Source organism: Papio anubis, chromosome 17 (assembly GCF_008728515.1).
Source record: "Papio anubis isolate 15944 chromosome 17, Panubis1.0, whole genome shotgun sequence".
Classification (NCBI taxonomy): Eukaryota; Metazoa; Chordata; class Mammalia; order Primates; family Cercopithecidae; genus Papio; species Papio anubis.
Window position 1 is genome coordinate 19,810,778 of NC_044992.1, and position 16,674 is coordinate 19,827,451.

Sequence of the window (16,674 nt, forward strand, 5' to 3'; positions counted from 1 at the left end):
TCTACTTGCTTGTTCCTTTTTGTGTCCCTCCCAAGAGAGGGACACATCTGTAAAGACAAGACTTGTTTTGTTGTCACTGTGTCCCCAGTGCGTAAAACACATTGTGGGTGCTTGGTAAACAGTTTTTGAATGACTGACTCATTCCAATCAGCTGAGTGGGGTTGGGGAAAGAGGGACAGGGCCCCTCTTTCTCAGAGCTCTGCCTGCTGGCGGGGCATTTCATGGGTGTCTTAGTCACACTCCAGAGCAACCTTGGGGTGTTGGCACTGTGCCTATTTTATAGAGGGCAATGTGAGGCTCAGAGAGGTTAAGTGACTTCCTGAGGGTCACACAGCAGGGAGTGGTGGGTATGAGGTTTGAGCCCAGATCTAACCAGCTGGTCCTCTTCATGCTGCCTAGCTATCTCCACTGGGTGAGGGGTGAGGACTGGCTTCCAGCTTGGTGGCCGCTGACTCTCTCTCTTTTCCATCCCTCAAGAACTTTGAGGTGGAGGCTGATGACTTGGTGACCATCTCGGAACTGGGCCGTGGAGCCTATGGGGTGGTGGAGAAGGTGCGGCACGCCCAGAGCGGCACCATCATGGCCGTGAAGGTGAGCAGGGCCTGGAGGCACCTGGGAGGGCTCCCTGGAGGAGGCGAGCTGAGCCCTGCCATGGGGCCCTGCCTGTCCCTCTCAGTGACCAGTACCGAGCCCAGGCTTTTTGGGGCACACTAGGCAGTGGCCCTCTGAGCTCCTGGCCCTCCTGTCATGAGAGGTTGCTGCCACAGCAATCTCTGAACGGCAGTCCTTCCCTGCAGCGGATCCGGGCCACTGTGAACTCACAGGAGCAGAAGCGGCTGCTCATGGACCTGGACATCAACATGCGCACGGTCGACTGCTTCTACACTGTCACCTTCTACGGGGCACTGTTCAGAGAGGTGTGTCCTCGCGTGGTACAGCTGGGGAGCTCCACCTCCCACCCATCAGTCGCCTGCAACCCACTGTCACTCAGTCCCTCCAGTGTGCCAGGTGCTGGGGACACGGGGAGCCACCCGGGGCCAGCATGGCTCCCAGAGGCACCAACCCTGCCAGACCACCGGGCTCCCCCACCTCCTGGCTGTTCCTGTCCTGCTCGGTGCCTCGGTTTCCTTGTCTGTCAAATGAGGCTGGTGGTTGTGGGTGCCTCCTAAAGTTGACACGGAAGTTAAATGACATGGCCTGGGGCCTGGCATTCGGCTGCACTCAGTTCTGCCTGTGTGACCATTCGTATCCCCATGGCATACGGGGCGTGGGGTGCCTGAGCAGGCAGTGGCCGTGGAGATACGAGATCTGGGTTCTAGGTTTATGGGCAGGATGGGGTGTGTGCTGAGGGAGTGACTGAGGCTGGAAGGGTGGAGCTGCCTTCCGCCAAGCCGGGTGGGTGTGGGTGAGCAGGGAGGCTGGGAGCCTGGGCGATGCTGGGCTCATACTGGTCGCTTTCCCCTCAAGGAGCTGTGGCAAGGTCAGGGCATCTGAGTCCAGCAATCGGGCAAGGTCAGGGCTGCCTCACCTGGCCTCACTCTTCACTCATGAAGAGCTCAGCATCCCCTGTGCCAGCTCCTAGCCAATGGGGCCCCTGCAGCCTGCGGGTGTCCCGTGCGCATCTCCTAACTTTCCTGTCAGGAGGGTCCTCAGGAGTTCACTGGGGAAGAGGAAGCAGGTCCTTGCAGGCAGGGAGCCATCTGCCAGGGTCAGCTGGCATGAAGGTGTCTGTCGGTCCGGAGGGCCGGCTGTTGCCGTGGAGCTGGTGCAGGCGCATCCTGAGGCTCTGGTGGAGGGACCCAGTGAGGCTCTGTGCTAATCCCCCTCCTCCCTGGAGACACCTGGAATTAGGGATTAGATGGAGGAGGCTGGCACCCGAACCTGGCAGTGCAGGCAGAGCTGGAGGGTGGGGAGAAGCGGGCAAGTGGGGGTGGGTGGGAGCCCGGTGAACTGTGGCTGAGTGGGTGGGCACACATTGAGGAGGGGGCTGGGGCTGGTGCTGGGGCAGGCCGTGCAGGTGGTGCCGACACAGGCAGCCCGGCAGCCTGGCTGAGCTCTGGGTGTCACCCACAGGGAGATGTGTGGATCTGCATGGAGCTCATGGACACATCCCTGGACAAGTTCTACCGGAAGGTGCTGGATAAAAACATGACAATTCCAGAGGACATCCTCGGGGAGATTGCTGTGTCTGTGAGTGGCCTGGGTGGGCTGGGGGTCCCAGGTGCATAGGCAGAGGCCCAGCCCTTCCAGCAGGCATGGAGCCTGCCAGATGCTGGTGTCTTGGGCAGAGCTGGGCATCAGTGTGCCCCCTGAGCCTGGGCAGCTGCCCTGCATAGGCCCTTCTCCTCCACCCCAGACCACAGCCTTCACGCTTAGGAGACCTCGGCTCCTGGGGCTCCTGGAGCCCCACAGATTTGGCAGATCCAGATGTCTGAGCCATTGATTCCAACTCTTGAGTTCCAGACCATTTTTTTTTTTAAAAAAAAGGAATTTAGTATTTACAACAACATCATACTGAAAATGCCCCGGGGCAGCTCACAGAGGTACAAGCTAAGTTGAGGGAAAGGTTAGCATCCAAAATGTGTGCTTTTTGAGTCTCAAAAGTCCTTGAGGGAGGGCAGCAACACTGGGCTTGAGCATCCCAGTAGCCAAAGGAAAAAGGAAAATAGAACTAGTGACACTGGTTCAATCCTCACTGCATCTGGAAACATTTACAATATATGCCTGCCTCAGGCTCCCCACCCAGCCTTCCCAAGGGAAATGGCTCCAAGCTGCTAGAATACTGGCTCTGCCACAGGAGGGGAAATGGGACAGGAAAGCTGCCAAGAGCTGGGTTTTACCCAAGAAGAGCCTGGCAGGCAGTGATGATGATGGCTCCCTGGGAGGTGAGCCTGGGAGGGTGAGAGGAGGCAGGAGGCTGAGTGTGTCTGCACAGGGATTGTTAGGATGCTGAGGCAAATGCCAGGACAGGGCAGGAGGCTGGGGTGAGGAGGTGCCTAGCCTGTGCAGTGGGAGCAGGAGACAGGTGGACATGGATGGGGTCTTACTGCTGTCGTTGTTGACATGACCAGCAATAACAGAGTCCTGTCTCTTCCCTCCTCCCCACCCCACCGCCAGATCGTGCGGGCTCTGGAGCATCTGCACAGCAAGCTGTCGGTGATCCACAGAGGTCAGTACCTGGCAGCCACCCAGGCATGGTGCAGCCAGTGGGAGGGATCCCAGGCCAAGGCGGGTAGACGTCTCCCTATGAGCAACTGAGGCTCAGAGAGGTGATAAGTTGTGACGTGCCCAATGGGGTCCCAGCCGCTTTCCACCTGCAGCCCTGCAGCTGCCTCCCCTCATGTTTGCTGGTGTTCGAAGCAAGGACTAGTTTTACCTTTGTCCTGAGAAAGGTGGACCGGGTTCTGTTCTAACGTATAGTTTACAAATCGTGAAATTCCAGCACAGAGTACGTATAATCACGTTCACACCCATGCAACCACCTCCCTCCAAGATGCAGGATAATTCCCTCACCCCAGCCCAGAATGTTCTCTTGGGCCCCTTCTCTGCCATCCCTCATGTGCCTAAGGCAGCCACAAGTCTGGTTTTCCCATGGTGAGTTGGTTTCGCCCTTTCTGGAACATCAGCCTCACTAGCTTGATATTTCTGGACCCACCCGGGTCTGGTGTGGTGTCGGTTTGTTCCTTTTTGCTGCTGAGCACAAGTCTATTTTTCCAGATTTACGGCTTTTCAAAAAATGAATTAGGCTTAGTTCCCATTGACCACTGGGTGCCCATCCCAGCCTCCGCCTCCAGGTCACTGTGGTTGGCGTTTGGCACGGAACCTTCTGGTCCTTTTTATGTGCATTTCCATCTTTACACACATCCCCATGGAGGGCACGCGGATACGAGTGCGCATTTGCATGGAGAATCCCTGCTAGGCTGGTCTCCCATGCTGGTCTGTGGGGCCTCCATGTCCAAACACACAGATCCTGCCTCCCAGGCTTTAATTGATCCTGCTGCCCTCTGGGAGCACCCACACAAGCCAGGCTCTCACTGCACCTCACGTCTGGAGGGCAGAGGCAGGCGCGGCGCCCCCAGCAAAGCACCTGGAGTCCTGCCTTCTTTGCAGTGGCTTGGCTGGGCTGGGCACGTCCTGGCTATTCCCTGAGGACGAAGTATGACCGTCAGCTAGCCCGACACCTCTTGCAGCCTCAGTTCCCTGGTCCGACCCTTGGGACCCTGGTGGAACCTGCCCACTGGGGCGTGGGAGGGGGCACAGGAGGGGTCTTGGGTGAGGGAGGGGGACACAGCTATGCAGAGCATGGCACCTGCCTCCAGTCATGCTCCACAGACGTGGCTGAGGCATGTCCTTTCCTGGCAGATGTGAAGCCCTCCAATGTCCTTATCAACAAGGAGGGCCATGTGAAGATGTGTGACTTCGGCATCAGTGGTTACTTGGTGGACTCTGTGGCCAAGACGATGGATGCCGGCTGCAAGCCCTACATGGCCGTGAGTGGTCCCCAAGTCCCCCAGGCTCAGGAGAGGATGGGGCGGGGAGAGATCTGCCCAAATCAGCCACCCCGGCCATGCCCTCTACCCGTCGGGCAGAGCCTCCCCACACTGCGTTTCCTACCATAGTGGGGCCACCTGTGTCTTGCTGCCCAGGGGCAGCCCTTCTGAACCCTGTTGTTAACTGACCCCCACAGCGCCCCCGTTGGGTGATAAGCTGCATGAACAACCTCCACAGAGGACAGTGGTGGGCTGTGCTGGTCCCGCCCCGCCCTCATTGTCAGGAGGGCCTTAGGGGTCTGCTCCCAGGTAGGGGCAGCCCGAGGCAAGGGTTGGGCCTTCTAAGCATGACGCAGGCCCTCCTAGCCTCAGTTTCCTCCCCTGTCACATGGGCAGGTGGGCTAAGCTGGGCGCTCAGTTTGGGGATTGGGAGGCAAGGCCTAGCCATCGGAGCTTACCTGGGGCGGGTGTTCACGCCTCACTGTTCCCTCCTGCAGCCTGAGAGGATCAACCCAGAGCTGAACCAGAAGGGCTACAATGTCAAGTCCGACGTCTGGAGCCTGGGCATTACCATGGTACTGTGTGGGGCCAGGGCCTGCCATTGGTGGTCAGGTGGGGTGGGTGGAGCCGTGCCTGGGGCCCTGAGCTTCTGGGGGACTCCTCAAATAGTTTAGGCTCTGGGAAGAAGTATTGGCTTCAAAATCTGAGAAGAAAACATGCCATCAGAAATTACCATTGATTTAGGGGAACGTCCTAGGGTCAGGGTCACTCATCATGAAGTCCTGGGCACTTTGTGATATGGTGGCCACAGGGCTTTCTCTGGAGTTCTTGGTGCTTGTTGAGAAATCACAGCCAATCCCAAATTATGTGAGTTCCTGGTATGTAAATCATGCAAAAGCAAGATGGTGAAGATCTTTTCAAAAATATTTCATAGCAGAAGGTTTGTTGCCAGTGGTGTGCTGGTACCTTGCTGTGGAGTGGTAGGAAGGGTGGGTGGACTCTCAATCCTGGGCCTGCGGAGGCCAAAAGCATCCCTGGCTTGGGTAGGGTGAGAGCAGATGCGGCAGAAGTCCAGGTGTAGGGATGGGCCCAGAGCCCTTGCTTCTGGAATTGCCTGGCAAAACCCCGTGCCTTCCGTGTTGGGGCTCAGGTCAAGGTGTGGGTGAGCCTGCTCTGACTCCCATGTGCATAGTGGATTGGAAGGATGGGAAGACCACCAGGGTGTGTCCCCAGCCAGGGCTAGGAAGTTGTGCAGGAGATGCGTGGAAGGACGATGCCGTCAGCAGGTAGGGCTCAGGCCGGTGGCCTTGGCCAGCTGCGTGGCTTGGGACCAGTGGAGTTTTCTGGGCATCAGCTCCTTCCCTGCCCAGGGAAGCCTGGCCCAGGACATTCCTGCTTGTCCCCAGTCCCTTTGACTATTTGGTGTTGGGGATGAGGCCGTCGGAGGAAATCAGTAAGATGTGGTGAGAAGCAGTAGCGGGGTGTTTTCCAACACTACAACCCATTCTCAGATTCTCCAGACACCCGCCCAGTGTCCTGCAGTTCTGTTCGGTTCTCATGCTACCTGGAGTTCGCACAGACCTCACATGTTAAGGGCTCTCTCCCACCAGACTGCCCCCAACATCACACACCGGTTGGAAGTAGCGGGTCTCCCATACTACTGGACTGACCCGCTACAAATTGGGGTTTCCCACGACCCTCTCCTAAGGTTTGATAATGGCTCACAAAACTCAGGAAAACACTTTACTTGTGTTTACTGGTTTATCAGAAAGGATATAACTCAGGACCAGCCAGGTGGAAGAGACTCATGGGGGGAGGGGTGTGAGTATGGGGTGCAGAGCTGCCATGCCCTCTCAGGGCCTGGCACCCTCCTGGTACCTCCCTGTGCTTGCCCAACCTACAGGCTCCTCAAGCTCATGGAGTTTTATTGTTGTTTTTGACACAGAGTCTCACTCTGTTGCCGAGGCTGGAGTGCAGTGGCACAGTCTCAGCTCACTGTAACCTCTGCCTCCTGGGTTCAAGTAATTCTTGTGCCTCAACCTCCCGAGTCGCTGGGATCACAGGCACCACCATGCCCAGCTAATTTTTGTATTTTTAGTGAAGGTGGGGTTTTGCCATGTTGGCCAGGCTGGTCTCGAACTCCTGACCTCAAGTGATCTGCCTTCCTCAGCCTCCCAAAGTGCTGGGATTACAGGCATGAGCCACCGCGCCCGGCCTCACATGGAGAAGTTATTTTTGAGAGAGAGTCTCACTCTGTTGCTCAGGCTGGAGTGCAGTGGTGCGATCGCAGCTCACTGCAGCCTTGAACTCCCAGGCTCAAGCCATCCCCCCACCTCAGTCTCCCAGGTAGCTGGAACTACAGGTGTGTGCCCCCACGCCCAGCTAATTTTTTAAATGTTTTGTAGAGGAGTCTCACTATGTTGCCCAGGCTGGTCTTGAAATCCTGGGCTCAAGCAATCTGCCCACCTCGGCCTCCCAAAGTGCTGGGATTATAGGCACAAGCTACCGCACCCACTGAAAGTTTTTATAGAGCACAGTCTGCAGCCCCCTCCTCTCAGTGTCAGTTGGCGGGTGATGCTGAGAGTTCCCACCCTGTATAATCAGCTAGGTTTTCTGGGCAGCAGCCCGGTCCTGAGGCTGTCTAGGGGCCTTACCCTGAGTCACCTTATTAGCATAAACTCAAGCTCCTTGTGGATAACAAAACCACTCCTGTCACTCAGGAAATTCCAAGGGTTTTAGGAGCTCTGTGCCAGGAACAAAGACCAAATAAATTTCTGTTGATGCCACAGGGGTGGAGAAGAGTGGGGCAGGTGGGGGTGGCCCTGGGGACAGGTGGAAGGCCACTGTTGCAGATGTGGAGGCCTCTGCAAAGAGGGCACCCTGCTGACCTGAGGGCAGGGTAGACCAGGGGGTGCAGGTGCAAAGGCCCTGAGGTGGGGCTGTGCCTGCTGTGTGCCTGGGTGGCCGGGTCAGAGGAGAGGGAGGGAGGGTTGGGAGCGAGGTAAGAGAAGTGTCTGGTGGGTAGAGAGTTGACGCGGGTGTTGTGGGTTTTATTGGTGTTGCTGCTACCATCGTTATTATCATCATGTGGTTGGAACTTTATTTATTTTTTATTTTTATTTGTTTGAGATGGAGTCTCACTTTGTTGCCCAGGCTGGAGTGCAGTGGGACAATCTCGGCTCACTGCAACCTCTGCCTCCTAGGTTCAAGTGATTCTCTTGTCTCAGCCTCCCAAGTAACTGGGATTACAGGCTTGTGCCACCATGCCCTGCTTTTTTTTTTTTTTTTTTTTTTTTTTGAGACAGAGTCTCACTCTGTCGCCCAGCCTGGAGTGCAATGGCACGATCTCAGCTCATTGCAACCTCCACCTCTCAAGTTCAGGCAATTCTCCTGCCTCAGCCTTCCCAGTAGCTGGGATTATAGGCGTAAGCCACCACACCTGGCAAATTTTTGTATTTTTAGAAGAGATGGGGTTTCGCCATGTGGGCCAGGCTGGTCTCAAACTCCTGACCTCAGGTTATCTGCTTGCCTCTGCCTCCCAAAGTGTTAGGATTACAGGCATGAGCCACTACGCCTGGCCTTTTTTTTATTATTTTTTTATTTTTTGAGGGAGTCTCACTCTGTTGACCAGGCTAGAGTGCAATGGCGCAATCTCAGCTCACTGCAACCTCCGCCTCCCAGGTTCAAGCAATTCTCTTGCCTCAGCCTCTCGAATAGCTGGGATTACAGGTGCCTGCCACCACGCCCAGCTAATTTTTGTATTTTTAGTAGAGACAGGGTTTCGCCATGTTGGCCAGGCTGGTCTCCGACTCCTGACCTCAGGTGATCCACCCACTTCGGCCTCCCGAAGTGTTGGGATTACAGGCATGAGTCACCACGCCCAGCCTTGAGCCACTGCGCCTGGCCTGTGGCTGTAACTTTATAAACAGTGTATCTGTAGACAGTGACTGGGAAAGACTCAAAGTCGAAATAATTTTGTCAGAGAGGTGGGACTGGGCCATACCTTCAATTTTCATTAATTGGCGACATGTAATTTTTCAATTAAACTTTTTTTTTTTGAGGTGGAGAGGAATATTCAGCCTGAAGGCAGGTGCTGTATCTGCAATAATAGTTTTCCAAGTCCTAGGTTAGATGCAAAGGACAAGTTCTTGCTGTATTTAGACTGCACAGAACTGGTTGGATATTAGAGACCCCGCTCATGACCACCTCACACATACACACACCCTTATGTCCCTTCCCCACCTCTCTGTCTCCCTTCCATCTGTCCATCATCATTATTGGGCCCACCATGGCTAGTGGCCTTCTGATGTAGCTGATGGAACTTGGACAAGTGTGTGCTAAGTGTATATTTCATATTTCAGTTGTCAAATATTGCATAGCAAACCACCCCAGAACCTACTGACCCAAACCAATGGCAGTTTCTTATTTCTCATGTTTCCACCATTGTGGCTGGGCTCAGCTGGATGGCTCTTCTGCTGTACCTGGCACTGGCTGGGGTCATGGCTGGGCTGGGCTGGGCTGGGCTGGGCTGAAAGTCCCAACACGACCTCACAAACATGGGCCTCCTCTGCCTGGCCTCTCCATGTGACTTACTCACCTTGGCCTGCTCCCTGGGCTTCAGAGCATGGCAGTGTCAGCAGAGTTGGAGTTCTTTCGTGATGACTGGCATCCAAAAGGAAGTCTCCTGAAGTGCTAGGCCTAGAACTGGCACAGCATCACTTCTGCCTCCTTGTTTGGTCAGCAAGTCACAGGCCAGCTTAGGTTCAAGGACAGGGAATGCTCCCGGCTTGATGGAGGATCAGCAGGCGCACACAGGGAGGTGGAGGTGAAGGTGGCCTCTTTGGGCACGGGTTAGGTTTTTCTCCCACAAGTTACAAAAGTAGTGGAAACCTAACACAAAAATACAGAGGCAAAGTAAGGGGAAAATGACTGTAGTTAGCTACCTAGAGACACCTCTTACCCCATTTCAATGCCAATGTTGTGCATTATATTATATATATAATATTTTTATTATATATATTTATATAAAATACATTTTATTATAATTTAGAGAAATATGAACAATATGTAATGCTTCTCTTTTTTGTTGTTATTGAAACAGAGTCTCGCTCTGTTGCCCACACTGGAGTGCAGTGGTGTGATCTTGGCTTACTGCAACCTCCGCCTCCCAGGTTCAAGTTATTCTCCTGCCTCAGGCTCCCGAGTAGCTGGGACTACAGGCGTGTGCCACTATGCCCGGCTAATTTTTGTATTTTTAGTAGAGATGGGGTTTCACCATGTTGGCCAGGCGAGTCTCAAACTCCTGATTCTGATCCACCCACCTTAGCCTCCCGAAGTGCTGGGATTACAGGTGTGAGCCACTGCGCCCAGCCTCGTAATGCTTCTTTCTAAAAAGCTTTTTTATTTTTATTTTATAGCATTACATATTGTTCATATTTTTCTCTCTCTCTGTTTTTTTTTTTCTCAGACGTAGTTTTGCTCTTGTTGCCCAGGCTGGGGTGCAATGGTGCAATCTCGGCTCACCACAACCTCTGCTTCCCAGATTCAAGTGATTCTCCTGCCTCACTCAGCCTCCTAAGTAGCTGGGATTACAGGCATGCGCCACCACATCTGGCTAATTTTGTATTTTTAGTAGAGACGGGGTTTCTCCATGTTGGTCAGGCTGGTCTCGAACCCCCGACCTCATGTGATCTGCCCGCCTCGGCCTCCCAAAGTGCTTGGATTACAGGTGTGAGCCACCGCACCTGGCCAATTTCTCTAAATTGTAATAGACTCCTGTGTGTATCTCTTCCAAAGACTCCATAAGCATCTGCCACCATTCACTCACCCTGTCTGCTGATGAGGGATGTTTCCCTTGTTCCTGATGTTTTCCTTCCATTTGAAATTCTTGGCCATCCTGGGGAAGTGACTGGTGAAACAGAGTCGGGAGAGTCACCCTGGGTGGGACCCTGGTCTCGGCCTCACCCCATCCTGCAAGGGCCCCAGCGCTCTCTTGGCATTGGCTTTTTCCCACTCACTGCACACGCCTCAGGATGCCAGTGGGAATCACCCAGAACAGACAGGGGTCATGCCAGGGATGGCCCTTGGCCAGGAGCGAGTGCTGACTGGGTGCTGGCCTGTTAGTGTTGTCGCTGGGGAGTCACAGGGGTGTGACTATGATCCTGGCTGGGTCTCCACCCCCACAGTGGGGCCCCCCCCCCGGTGCTGGACATTCAGGCTGCTTCTAAACATTTCCTGGCAGATAACACCATATGGCACATCTTTGTGCCCGGAGGCTATTTTTGTTGTTTTTCATTTTTTGAGCTTTTTTTGAGATGGAGTCTTGTTCTGTCGCCCAGGCTGGAGTGCAGTGGAGTGATCTTGGCTCACTGCAACCTCCACATCCCAGGTTCAAGCTATTCTCCTGCCTCAGCCTCCGGAGTGGCTGAGATTACAGGTGCCCTCCACTATGCCCGGCTAATTTTTTGTATTTTTAGTAGAGACGGGGTTTCACCATGTTGGCCAGGCTGGTCTCGAACTCCTGACCTTGTGATTTGCCTGCCTCTGCCTCCCAAAGTGCTGGGATTACAGTCGTGAGCCACCGTGCCCAGGTATTTTTGAGCTCTTTAGAAAAAATAAAGGAGTACGAGGTTGAGGATTTGGACACTTCTGGTTTTCTAATTATAACTCTCATGGCCACTGGCCCTTCTCCTGCAGCTCATGTGGGGTCCTTGCTTTACATATTGCAGTCAGTGAAAATTCTAAGAGAAAAGCCCCCCAAATCGGTATGGTTTTGTCCTGTGAACACACGTGTACACATGCACACACACACAGTGGGCCCTGCCTGTGTGGGTATGTTTGTGTCCGAGCTGGAAAGAGCCTCTAGCTTGATGGGAGGCACGTTCTCAGCACAGTCCTTAGGGTCCTGTCCAGGCTCCAGTTGCCAGCGCCAAGCGTTTGTGCTGAGGTCTCTTCCGTTCATCATGGTGAGGACGGCCATCAGTGAGGGCCCTTGTGCTGGAGCCTCGGAATTCTCTGTTCTTCCAGGCTGGAACCAGGGCTGACATGACTTGTTTTTTCCATCCAGTCGTCATGACTGGAGCCCAGACTAGTCCTAGCTAGTCCGTCCCTTCCATGATGACTTCTTGCCAACCACAGGGAGGACACAGGGCTGGGAGCTTGGAGCGAGTACAGAGACCCACCGGCCCGATGTCACCCACAGGAAATCCGGATCCAGCAGGGCACATGTGGCCACACAGGCCACTTGTCTAGGAGGGAAACTGCCGGGGCCCTGCAGAAGATGAGGCTGCAGGCTCACGGGTGCAGAGGCGAAGCAACCTTATGGTCTCACAGTCTGTCTGTGGCCTTGGGGACAGCCGTGTGTGTGTGTGTGTGTGTGTGTGTGTGTGTGTGTGTGTGTAGCATTTCCCGTGTGCCTCCTCTGTGAAAACAGCAGCCCAAATAAATGACAGCAGATGCTGAAGTCTGAGATGGTCAGATGTTAGGGCGGGGAATGGCTGTGACCACCTGGGACCTGCCCACCTGGCTCATGAGGCTGCGGCCCGAGGTTGCCACCTCCTCAGATTTTTCCAGAGCAGCTGGAACCTGCATTGTTTTGTAAAATCTTCAGAATTCAGGTTGTCTGAAAACCCAGTGATGGTCCCACCAGTCCTGGCATTGGACGGATCTGCTTCCTGAGCTGGGTCCTGCTGGCTGGGTGGGAGGAGCTAAGAGCTTTCTTGCCTTTGTCCTGCTGGGCTGTGATAGGGAGATGAGCTGTGCAGCTTTGAGGCCTGGCTCTGGGACCAGGATGGGTGGGAGCCCCCAACCCTGGCTCCTGGGTGCAGAGCGTGGGTGTATCTGGGGCCAGGGCCTCTGACCCCCCCTGTCACCGCTGCAGATTGAGATGGCCATCCTACGGTTCCCTTACGAGTCCTGGGGGACCCCGTTCCAGCAGCTGAAGCAGGTGGTGGAGGAGCCGTCCCCCCAGCTCCCAGCCGACCGTTTCTCCCCCGAGTTTGTGGACTTCACTGCTCAGTGGTGAGTCTTGGGTGCTGCTGAGCACCTGTCACTGCCCCTCCCTGGCCAGATCCCTGCACCTTCCTGGGCCCTGTTCCTTTTTGTTTTAGCAAATAAACCCCCAGATGACATGGCATCGAAATATGTAAGGCAGAAACAGCTGGAGCATGAGGCGCATTTGACAAAACGATGGTCCCGGTGGGAGATTTTTTTTTTTTTTTTTTTTTTTTTTTTTTTTTTTGAGACGGAGTCTCGCTCTGTCGCCCAGGCTGGAGTGCAGTGGCCGGATCTCAGCTCACTGCAAGCTCCGCCTCCCGGGTTTATGCCATTCTCCTGCCTCAGCCTCCCGAGTAGCTGGGACTACAGGCGCCCGCCACCTCGCCCGGCTAGTTTTTTGTAGTTTTTAGTAGAGACAGGGTTTCACCGTGTTAGCCAGGATGGTCTCGATCTCCTGACCTCGTGATCCGCCCGTCTCGGCCTCCCAAAGTGCTGGGATTACAGGCTTGAGCCACCGCGCCCGGCCGGGAGATTTTAATATAGTTCTTCCAGAAGTGGACAAATCAGACAGACTGAAAAGAGAACAAAGTGTATGGAAGATTTGAACACAAAAAACAAGTTTGCTTTTATTGATGTCTAGAACTTTGTACCAAATGAAAGAATGCCCCACAGGAGCCTTATAAAAATCATGTTTGAGAGGCCGGGCGCGGTGGCTCACGCCTGTAATCCCAGCACTTTGGGAGGCTGAGGCGGGCGGATTACAAGGTCAGGAGTTGGAGACCAGCCTGATCAACATGGGGAAACCCTGTCTCTACTAAAAATAGAAAAATTAGCCAGGCATGGTGGCGTACGCCTGTAATCCCAGCTACTCAGGAGGCTGAAGCACGAGAATCGCTTGAACCCAGGAGCCAGAGGTTGCAGTGAGCCTGAGCCAAGATCATGCGACTGCACTCCAGCATGGGCGACAGAGCGAGATTCTCTCTTAAAAAAAAAAAAAAAAAATCATGTTTGAGGTTACAGAGGGAATAAGGAAGAAGGCAAAGTCATACAGACCAACTTCTCTGACCATAATTAAACAGAGTGAGAAATGGGTAAGGAAGAAGCGGCCGGGTGCGGTGGCTCACACCCATGGTCCCAGCACTTTTGTTGTTGACCATAATCAGCAACAGAGGAGCCCAGCAGTGTCCCTGGGCAGTCTGACCCCTTTAACTGGGGACTAACCTCTCCCAGAACCCATGATAAGGAGTTTTCTCTCCTGACCGAGGATACCAAGTGTATGCTTGTTAGGCAGAACATTGCAGTCCCATTTTGGTGTTGATATGGAAATTCCTAAGTCACTATGGAGACAAGAAAACCAGGACCCCCAGAGCCAGAGAAACTTGCTGCGAGTCTCTAGTTTGCCCCTATGAATGCCCCTCCACCCTGGGAGAAGCCCTGGACACTCCTGTCCCTTCTTCCCTGGGTGCACATGTCCCCTGCTGCCAGGCCTGGGGCAATCCCAGAGTGGCTTGGCTGGCCCTCGGGGCTGGGCTTCCTTCCTCCCTGCCAGCCTGGCCACAGCTGCACTCTTCTCTCCTAGCCTGAGGAAGAACCCCGCAGAGCGTATGAGCTACCTGGAGCTGATGGTGAGTATGGGCGGGAGGTGCCTGCCTTGCTCTTCAGGGCTGGCTGGGGCTGGGTGGGGCTCTGGGCAGAGGGCTACGTCCTGCACACAGATGGGTAGCTCCTCCGGCTGGCCCTGTGTTCACTCCTTTAGGTGCTCGGTCATTTGTTTGCTCCTGCATACCTGGCTCCCTCCTCCCTCCTTCCTGCATGCCAGGCCCTGGGAAGGATACACAGGCAGTGTGTGACAGAATGGGGCAGAGGGGCCAAGGGTGGCATCAGGGAAGGCTTCATGGAGGAGGTACCATTTGAACTGAGCCTGGAAGGATGAATAAGGGTTATCTGCTGACGGAGAGGCTGTCCCAAGCAGAAGGTCCAGCATGGGCAGAGGCCTGACGTGTCGGGGAAAAGGGAGGTCAGTGTGGCTGGAGAGTGACCACAAGAGAGCTGAGGAGGAGCCACAAATGCCATCGTGACTGTCATGGAGGGCCTCCTGGGGGTGGAGGTCCTAGAAGGATGAGTAGGATTTTGCCAGTCAGGAGGAACACTTGGGCTGGAGCTGGTTGGGGAGGAGTGGCCACCTCCCCCTCCTGCTACCCCCTCCATGGTGACTGTGCCTTCTGTCACCCCCAGGAGCACCCCTTCTTCACCTTGCACAAAACCAAGAAGACAGACATCGCTGCCTTCGTGAAGGAGATCCTGGGCGAAGACTCATAGGGGCTGGGCCTCGGACCCCACTCCGGCCCTCCAGAGCCCCATAGCCCCATCTGCGGGGGCAGTGCTCACCCACACCATAAGCTACTGCCATCCTGGCCCAGGGCACCTGGGAGGAACCGAAGGGCCTGCTCCCACCTGACTCTGCAGCGAGCCATTTGTCCCAAGTGCCAAAGAAGCAGACCATCGGGGCTGCCAGCCAGGCCCTTGTCGGCCCCACCAGTGCCTCTCCCTGCTGCTCCAAGGACCCGTCTCCAGCTGCTGAGATCCTGGACTGAGGGGGCCTGGATGCCCCCTGTGGATGCTGCTGCCCCTTGCACAGCAGGCTGCTGGTGCCTGGGTGAATGGGCCACTGCCTTGCCCAGCCTGGATGCCACCCAAGTTGTACATTTTTTTAATCTCTTGACTGAATGGACTTTGCACACTTTGGCCCAGGGTGGCCACACCTCTATCCCGGCTTTGGTGCGGGGTACACAAGAGGGGATGAGCTGTGTGAATCCCCCAAGACTCCCATGAGGGAGATGCCATGAGCCGCCCAAGGCCTTCCGCTGGCACTGGCGAACGGGGCCTCTGCGGGGCACACTGGGTCACCCAGTCCTGCCTGCCACCCTAATCGGTGTCATTCACCTTTTCGTTTTTTTTTAATTTATCCTCTGTTGATTTTTTCTTTTGCTTTATGGGTTTGGCTTGTTTTTCTTGCATGGTTTGGATCTGATCGCTTCTCCCCCACCCCCTAGGGTATCAGCCTCGCCCTCTGCTCAGGCTGGGGTCCAGTGGGAGGGGCCCAAGATCTCTGCTCAGAGACGTGCAGGGGGAGCCTTCCCGCCCACTCTCCCTGAGGACTGGCTCAGCGGGGGCTATGGGTTTGCTTTGGTGTTGTTTTTAAAAAAAGAAAATATATTTTTTTGAAAAAACGACTGCCCATCCTAGGTCCTTTCCCTGATAGGTTGGGGCAGTTACCTGGTTGCTGTTTTAATTAAAAAAAAAAAAAGAAAAGGATTAAAGGTTGTGTGAGACTCCATATGACACCTGCGAGCCCCCCTCTTACTTGGGGAAGGTTGTGGCCCCTCGAGGGACCCTTGCCTCTGTGCTTAGGGGAAGGAGGGTTGCCAACCCATCAGGCCCTTCTACATCTGAGGACACAGAGGCCCCCAGAGGGCTGTGACGAGGTAACATCCTGTGATCATCCAGGCACCAGGCCCTGTACTGACGCTGGACAGAGCAGCGAACACACAGGCCCAGCCCGCTGGTGGCGGCCACCCATCCCACTGTCCTGGAGTAGTGATGACAGCCAGGTGCACAGAGTGGCGAGCACCCCGGACACTGTGCCTGGGCTGGACACGGTGACCTCATGGAGGTTACGTGACCTCCAGTTTACAGATGGGAAAACAGACCCAGAGAGCTGACATCACTTGCCCAAAGCCACACAGCTTATAAGAGAAAAACAGGCTTGGGGATAGGCGGTGGGCTCCGCAGAAGGCTCCGAGGGGAGTGGGGGCAGCCTGATGAAGGCGCCCTTGCAGTCCGGCCCTGTGACACTGGCAGCATGGCCGGGGCAGCAGCGAATTTGCTCACGTAAAGCAGGGTGTGCTCAGCTGCAGGTACCGTTGGGTTCGAAGTTCAGCTGATGGCCTGAAGGACTTGCGTCCACCTTGGCTGTTCATCAGTCTCAGGTTCACCCCCTCATGGGGACCAGTCAGGACCCAGGGACTCCAGGAGCTCAGCACACTGTGCCCAGGTTACCCCAAAGTCCCAGGACTGGCTCTTACCAGCTGGGAAGGAGTCGGATTCATCCCCACGCCAGGAGGGTGGGTGTGACGGCTCAGGTCAGGGCAGGCATGAGGGACTCAGCGCACTACGGCTCAAGGTCTGA

The 16,674-nt window shown here is 55.1% G+C and overlaps 1 protein-coding gene across 5 annotated transcripts in view; it reads left to right on the plus strand.

The window, feature by feature from the left end:
• The window catches only part of MAP2K3 (mitogen-activated protein kinase kinase 3), a 31,833-nt gene extending 16,028 nt beyond the window's left edge, over window positions 1-15,805 (plus strand). For all 5 annotated transcript variants that reach the window (XM_003912471.3, XM_009189899.4, XM_031657004.1 and 2 more), the window contains 9 exons: window positions 478-591; window positions 798-917; window positions 2,074-2,190; window positions 3,118-3,169; window positions 4,363-4,490; window positions 4,988-5,065; window positions 12,370-12,509; window positions 14,065-14,110; window positions 14,721-15,805. In XM_003912471.3, the coding sequence (XP_003912520.1) occupies window positions 478-591; window positions 798-917; window positions 2,074-2,190; window positions 3,118-3,169; window positions 4,363-4,490; window positions 4,988-5,065; window positions 12,370-12,509; window positions 14,065-14,110; window positions 14,721-14,804 (879 nt within the window). In that variant the 3' untranslated portion in view covers window positions 14,805-15,805. The remainder of the gene's footprint in view (window positions 1-477; window positions 592-797; window positions 918-2,073; window positions 2,191-3,117; window positions 3,170-4,362; window positions 4,491-4,987; window positions 5,066-12,369; window positions 12,510-14,064; window positions 14,111-14,720) is intronic.
• Window positions 15,806-16,674: the final 869 nt, after the last annotated feature.